The 7,592-nt window shown below is 57.5% G+C and overlaps 1 protein-coding gene across 1 annotated transcript; it reads right to left on the reverse strand.

The window, feature by feature from the left end:
• Positions 1-2,398: 2,398 nt before the first annotated feature.
• On the reverse strand, positions 2,399-6,837 carry LOC147959503 (uncharacterized). The gene is made up of 5 exons (XM_087535946.1): positions 5,778-6,837; positions 5,267-5,688; positions 4,444-5,191; positions 4,190-4,274; positions 2,399-4,028 (listed from the first exon to the last, which is right to left on the reverse strand). The coding sequence occupies exons 1-2, from the start codon at positions 6,669-6,671 to the stop codon at positions 5,467-5,469; spliced, it is 1,116 nt and encodes a 371-aa protein (XP_087392072.1). The 5' UTR covers positions 6,672-6,837; the 3' UTR covers positions 2,399-4,028; positions 4,190-4,274; positions 4,444-5,191; positions 5,267-5,466.
• Positions 6,838-7,592: the final 755 nt, after the last annotated feature.

Consider the following 7,592-nt stretch of genomic DNA (forward strand, 5'->3'; position numbering starts at 1 on the left):
TCATCATGCATTTGTTTGCATTGTATTTATTGTTTCTTCCCCCTCTTCTCTCGCTAGACACCGAGACCGACGCCGCTGCTACCCAGTACGACTACGGTGTTGACGACCCCTCTCTCTTGCCAGAGCAACCAGGCAAGCCCCCCCTTTGATCACCAGATATCGCCTACTCTTCTCTATACTCCTTGCATTAGAGTAGTGTGGCATGTTACTACTTTTCGTTAATCCTATTTTGATGCATAGCCTGTCCTTGCTACTACTGTTGTTACGTTTACCTGCTATCCTAATGCTTAGTATAGGATGCTAGATTATCATTAGTGGCCCTACATTCTTGTCCGTCTGCCATGCTATACTACTGGGCCGTGATCACTTCGGGAGGTGATCACGGGCATATGCTATATACTTTACACTGTTACATTACCTGTGGTACTGTTCAGAGTTGGGGGCTGAAGGGGCAGGTGGCTCCATATCGGTAGAGGTGGGCCTGGGTTCCCGACGGCCCCCCACTATTACTTTGTGGCGAAGCGACAGGGCAGGTTGAGGCCACCTAGGAGAGAGGTGGGTCTGGCCCTGGTCGGCGTTCGCGGATAATTAACACGCTTAACGAGATCTTGGTATTTGATCTGAGTCTGGCTACTAGCCTATACACACTAACCATCTACGCAGGGACAGTTATGGGCACTCGACATTGTGGTATCAGCCGAAGCCTTCGTGACGTCAGCGACTGAGCGGCGCGCGCCGGGTTGGACTGGAACTCCTAATCTTGTATAAGGGAGGCTAGGTCTGCTCACCGGCCGCGTACGCAACGTGCAGGTGGCAATGGGCGATGGGCCCGGACCCCTGCGCCATAGGTTTTAGACCGGCGTGCTGACCTCTCTGTTGTGCCTAGGTAGGGCTGCAACGTGTTGATCTTTCGAAGCCGGGCATGACCCGGGAAAGTGTGTCCGGCCAAATGGGATCGAGCGTGTTGGGTTATGTGGTGCAGCCCTGCAGGGAAGTTTATCTATTCGAATAGCCGTGTCCCTCGATAAAAGGACGACCCGGAGTTGTACCTTGACCTTATGACAACTAGAACCGGATACTTAATAAAACACACCCTTACAAGTGCCAGATACAACCGGTGATCGCTCTCTCACAGGGCGACGAGGGGAGGATCAAAGGTTAGGATTATGCTACACGATGCTACTTGGTGAACTTACCATCTACTCTCTTCTCCTGCTGCAAGATGGAGGTTACCAGAAGCGTAGTCTTTGATAGGACTAGCTATCCCCCTCTTATTCCGGCATTCTGCAGTTCAGTCCACATATGATACCCTTATTCCATTTGATACTAATGCATACATATGTAGTGTAGCTCCTTGCTTGCGAGTACTTTGGATGAGTACTCACGGTTGCTTTTCTCCCCCTTTTCCCCTTTCCTATACCAGTTTGTTGCGAATAGGCGTTGGAGCCTAGGAGCCAGATGCCACCGTCAACGACGACTATTACTACTCGGGAGGTGCCTACTACTATGTGCAGCCCACTAACGATGACCCGGAGTAGTCTAGGAGGATCCTAGGCAGGAGGCCTGCGCCTCTTTCGATTTGTATCCCATTTTGTGCTAGCCTTCTTAAGGCAAACTTGTTTAACTTATGTCTGTACTCAGATATTGTTGTTTCCGCTGACTTGTCTATGATCGAGCTCTTGTAGTCGAGCCCTCGAGGCCCCTGTCTTGTAATATGATGCTTGTATGACTTATTTTATTTGTAGAGTTGTGTTGAGATATCTTCCCGCGAGTCCCTGATCTTGATCGTACACGTTTGCGTGTATGATTAGTGTACGGTCAAATTGGGGGCGTCACACATGTACACCGAAGAGGAGGCAAAAGAAGTACGAGAAGACGGTGTCGATCTACTTGAAGACGGCCGGCTGTTGGCACTCAGCCGGTCCACCATCTACCAACAGAGTCTACGCCAATACTACAACCAGAAGGTCAAGCCAAGATCCTTCCAAGAAGGAGACCTTGTGATCCAGCTGATCCAGCGAACAGGCGGCCAGCACAAGCTCTCCGCACCTTGGGAAGGCCCCTTCATCATCAGCAAGGTGTTGGGCAATGACTCCTACTACCTGATCGATGCTCAGAAGCCTCGAGCATGCAAAAGAGACGACTCCGGCAAGGAGACGGAACGACCATGGAATGCAAACCTCCTCCGAAGGTTTTACAGTTGATGCAGTATGTTCCAGGCCAACTTTTGTATTAAGTATGAAGACTCTGGGTCCCCCGAGAAGAGCTCGGGGACTGCCCTCCTTTATTTATATGATAGGTATTATGCCTATGAATGTGTTAGTACGCCTGGCACCGGGTTCGACCAGTCGACCCGGGGGCTCGCCGCCTTGTACTATGTAATGCTTCCAGGAGCCAGACAAATAATGTGTTGGCACTTAAAGCCTTCTCCTACCAAAGCCGTAGCTCACAGAGCGGCTGTCCAGTAGGCAGGAGCCAAAGGCAGGAAAGGGTGCCCACATGAAAAATGGCTAAGGACCCAAAATCATGTACATAGTTCAAGCCGACTCCCCGCCTCGCCGACCGGCTTCTACTTAAATTGCTAAATTCTCTAGTATGTACTTGCCTTCCCGAAAGTGGCTAAGTACTTGACCTAGCCACAGTCCGCACAGCGGCTGTTCGGCTGGCAAAGATGACAACTGAGGGAGGGCGGCAAAGGAAAAAGGCCAAGGAGCAGAAAGCAAGAAGAGATAGAACTCGGCAAAAATATTTACATATCAAAAGGCCCTTGGCTAACATTCAACAGAAGTTTGAAATACACCCCGCTGGTGGAATTGTGTGAAGCTAACATAGTTTGTCGAGACTGATAAGCAGGTAAAAACAAAGATAAATTGGCAGCCTAGGGAGCAGCAAACGGGTTCGGCAGAACGGTGGAGTCGGTGGTGCCGGTTGGTGGAGCGGCCGGCAGGCAGTCTCCGCTTGGTCGCCTTCAGCGGCAGTCGGCTCGCTCGGGCGTGGCTCATTGCTGGAGGCATGGTCGAGCTGAGGCTGGCCATCTACTTCAACCTCTGGCACTTCCTCTTCACCTTCCTCGTCCTCCTCGTCTTCTCCCTCGTCGCTAGAGTCGATCACTTCGGCCGAGTCCTCGCCATCCTCCGGGTTCAGCCTGGACCACTCTGGTGGCACCTCGGCACCGTTCTCAGCCAGCTCTGGGACGAAGACGCTGGTGTCGGTGTACTCGGCGATCGCCGCCGCCCGCTTGATGAGATCACGCTCCAACGCCACCAATTCCTCCTGGGCCTCTTGTCGAATCATGGTCAACTGGGCTAGATTTCGCCCAGGGTAACACGCCTTGATGAACTCCACGGCCCGACATGCTCCAACCCAGGCTGAGGATCCCTTCCAAGCCTCAAGACAGCTGGCCACCACTTCCAACCAGTCGGCAGTCCAGCTGGGAGTGCGCGGAGCTAGCATGTCTGGCCGTAGGGCGGAGATCGCCTGGGCCCCGACACGCTGAAGATGACGCAACATCCGATGAGCCGGCCAAAGGCGGGCCTGGATGCTGAGAAGCTACTCACTAAGGGACCGGGGGCATCGGCAGCAATCTGCGCTCCTTCCACCCTCTGTTCCTCGCGATAGGCCTCGATAGCCTGGTTGGCGGCGCCGGAGTGGCCAGGGAAGAAGTCTGCAAGAGCAGAGAGCAAGTAAGGCAGAAGCCAGAAGCTAGAAGCCGACTTGGTCAGCAGCCGACAGCTCAAAGAAAGAAAAAGGAAGAAGTTTGCCTTCGTCCATGTCTTCAATCTCGCCGAAGCCAGAAGTCAACAATGCCTCCTTATCAGTCCAGGCGGAGCGCTCGGTCTCCAACTCAGCAAGGAGACTGGACTCCTTCGCCTCCGCCTCCTTCTGAGCTGTCTTGAGAAGCTCCGCCTACTCCGCCAGTTGCGTGGCTAGCCGGTCACGCTCCTGGGCCAGCTCGCTGCACTCCACCTCCTTGGCACGCAAGGTGGTGTTGGCATCACCAAGCTGCTGCTGTAGGGCAGCATTGGCCTCTGCAAGATGGGAGAAAGGAAAAGGAATTAGCAATCAACAAAAAATAAGAATAGTTGCCGGGGAGATCTGGTCCGACTGCTTCGCAGTCGGCTCGAATCTCGGGGACTACAGCCCGTGGGTGCGCCGGCGCGCCCCTCAGAGAAAGAAAACAAGGACTTACTTCGGCTCTCCGACAAGTCAACGACCCGTCGGTCCAGCTCTCGGACGTTATAGTTGAAGGCGACTGCGCGGAGGTTGTGATAGTCCTATAATGAAGATAGCAGATGAAGTTAGTACTCGGAGCTCGCCAATTAAAGCTCTGAGCCGCCTGCTCGGCAGCCGGCCCGAAGCTCGGGGACTACACCCAGTTGGTGCGCTGGCGCACCCCCATAGAGAAGTATAAGAAATGCAAGAATCAAAGATGAAGGAACGTACCCGGATGGCTGCTCGTGACTCCAGGAATGCCTGGTTGCACCGCTTCAGGGCGTCGGCTTCGGCTCGAAGTTTGCCTTGGACGTCCATGATCGCCTAGTTCAAAGGGCCCGTCCCGCCTCCTCGCACCCAATTGGTGGGCGCGGCGTTGGTCGCCTCGGCGTCCGGGATTGAAGAGCTCGCGGCGCCGACTTCCAGCGGACGCGGCACCGAGGCCACCTTTGCAAGCCGGCGGCGCGATGGTGTGCGGACCTCGGGAGTCAGGCCCGTCACCATCTCGCTTTCGGCTGGTGGCGCTGGCGGGGCAGCCGGCTGCTTGTCCCGCGCTCCCTCAGACGGCGGAGCTGGAGGCACGACTACGTCTGGCATGACAACGTCGCCGCCTTCCCTCTGCATGATCGGGTGATCATCGCCGGCACAACCAGTCGGCACCACAAACTCTGGCGATGGCGGCGTGGAGTTTAAGGGGACGATGAATAGCGGCTCCTAGTGGCGTGCATCTTCTTCAAGCCACTTCTTTGCGGCGGCATCGGCCTCGGCCTCCGCCAGCTTCTTCTGTGTAGCGGCCTCCGCCTTGTCTGGCTCCGCCTTCTCCCGGCGGGCGGCCTCCTGTTCCTCACGTGCCTCACGCATGGTTCGTTCCCGTGCCTCCCGGAGTTCGGCCACTGGATCAATTCGCGGGCTAGTGGTGGAGGCCTCCGCCGACCCGATAACGCAGGCGGCGGCCAACTTCTCGAGCGAGAGCGGAGCCCTAAGTCAAGAAGACAAGGAGAGCAAGTTCAGATTGAATCAACATGAAAGGAAGGCACGAGAAAAAGATACTTACGCCGACACCATGGGAGGCGCCTTCGGGAGTTTCTGAAATTTGGCCGCCTTCACGGCAGCTTCCTTCCGCCTGGTGGCGGCGGTCGGGTTCTTGGCCTTCTTCGGCGCGCTGCCGAACAAGGCGACGCCCTGTTTACGCTTTCGTGTACCGCCTTGGGCGGTCGGCTCGGCGGAGGGGCCCGCGTCCGCCTTGCCGGAGCCTCATGAAGGACGTGGCTCCTCCTCCAGCTCCTCGAAGTCGTCCGGCCACGTCTCGACGCCGACCCCCTCTTCGAAGCCGCCTGCTCTATAGACACCGCCTGTGGCGTCATCTTCCAAGGCGGCCGCCCCGAAGTCGGGGTCGTCCACGTCGCTTACAGCTCGGTCCGGTAAATAGGGGCCGCCCGCCCCCACGATGGTGGCCGCCGCCTCAGACATGTAGATCTATTTCAAAGAGTAAGAGGCCGACTTGTCGAATCAACAAGACGGAATCAAGATAAAGCACGGAAGAGGGAAAAGGTTGAAGAACCTACGGCAGGCGGCGGGTCCGCGCGGGAGTACGGCTTCTTGCTGAACTGCCATGACCCCTCCAGCTTGAGGTCGGAGATCTCGTTCACCAAGTTTGCCACCTCGGCAGCCGACATCTCCTTGGTACTCAGCTGGCACGGGTCACGGTGCCTGCTCATCCGACTGATCAAGTGAGGCCAGCCTTGGAGCAGGAGAACCCGGCGCGCGACAAAGGCGACCAGCAAGTCGGACGCTTTGAGGCCTTCGGCTTCGGTCAGCACCCGGAGTCGGTTGATGGCGGTGGCGCCGTCTACTGACACTGGCTTCGGCTTGTAGCCCCAGTTGCCCCGAGGCTCAGCCGGTGGGCCGGCTTCGTAGGCCGGCAGGTTGATGAAGTCGACGGCCGGGTCGACGTTCTCCACGTAGAAGTAAGATTGCTGCAACATCTTGACCAACTGTGGCAGCTTGATGGCGAGGAAGACATTCCGCGGTGACGGCCGGTGCACCTCGACGAAGGCACCACACTGGGCCGCCTTCTCCTTGGCGGAGGTGCCCAGCTTGGTGTAAAAGAACGCCCCCCACAACTCGATGGTGGGGAGGACGTCGAGGTATCCTTCGCACATCGTGACGAAGGCAGATGGAAGCATCACGGTATTGGGCGTGATGTGATGAGGTTGGAGATGGTAGAACTCGAGGAACGAGCGGAGGAAGCCGCTCGCCGGTAGGCCGAAGCCGCGGATGAAGTGCGAGCGGAAGACGACCCGCTCGCCCTCCCCCGGCGCCGGCAAAATCTCCCCCTCGGGAGGCATGCACGCCTTCACGTAGCCCGCGCTGGGAAGGCGCCGCGTGTCGCGGAGGAAGGCGATGTGGTCGTCGTTGACGTTCGACCCGTCCCAATCTCCTCCCCGCTCGCGCGCCATGAAGAGCTCGACGAGGCAAATGGCGCAGCAGGTAAGCTGAGGATCGAAGCAGAGCCAAGAGGGCTCGGGGCGGAAGAGCTCGACGGAAACGAGCGGCGGCAGCACTCCGGCGGAGCTCGGGGGCGCTGCGGCGAGAGGAGGAAGAAGGAGATGAGAATGGGGCAAGGGGGCGCGCGTGCTCCGTCGCTTCCCCTCCCCCCCTAATTATAGCCGACGTGCTATGAAGCCGAGGGGGAGGGCGTGGGATCGTGGGATTAACTATGACCACAACCCCACGTCCCCACGTTTATCGCACGAGTTACCATGCGCGGTAACTCCGTGGAGAAGCTCAACCGGCTGCCTTTACCGCGGCGGATCCGCTCGCGTGCCGAGGCCCGGTAGTGGCAGGCCCAGCCTACTGTCACGTCCCATCGCACGCGTGGATTGGCAGGTTTGCCCGGTTGGTTGACGCCAAGTGGCATGCCGACAGCAGGCGGCGGGCCTGGAGGCTTCACTGGTACGCCACTTGGTTCCCGCCGTTGCGTTCGAAGTTTTCAGACGAGTCCGTCTGGCTATGGCCGACTCCCTCCACATGGCATGCTAGGAGTCAGATGAAGATTCAGACCAGAGCACTCGGAGAAGGAAACTGCTGAGGCTTCTCGGCTTATCAGCTGTGATGCCTCACCAGCTTCGGGGACTACTGTCGGAGTATTGGGCCACGGGTAGCCTAACCTGAGTCCCTGAGCCTTTCAAGACATCGGGGCTGGCTGCGCCCCTCAAGACATCAAGAAGAAGTGCCGCCTTCTGGTGGTCGGCTGTCCCAAGTGGCCGGCTGCCAGAAGGCGGCTCCAGGATGGGCTGACTTCTTGCAGGCGGCCTCCAAAGAGGCCGACTCCTAGCAGGCGGCCCATGGCGCCCTCAGAGTCTGCGCTCCAATTAAGA

Source organism: Triticum urartu, chromosome 7A (assembly GCF_056163025.1).
Source record: "Triticum urartu cultivar PI428250 chromosome 7A, HENAU_Tu73, whole genome shotgun sequence".
In the NCBI taxonomy this organism is placed as follows: domain Eukaryota; kingdom Viridiplantae; phylum Streptophyta; class Magnoliopsida; order Poales; family Poaceae; genus Triticum; species Triticum urartu.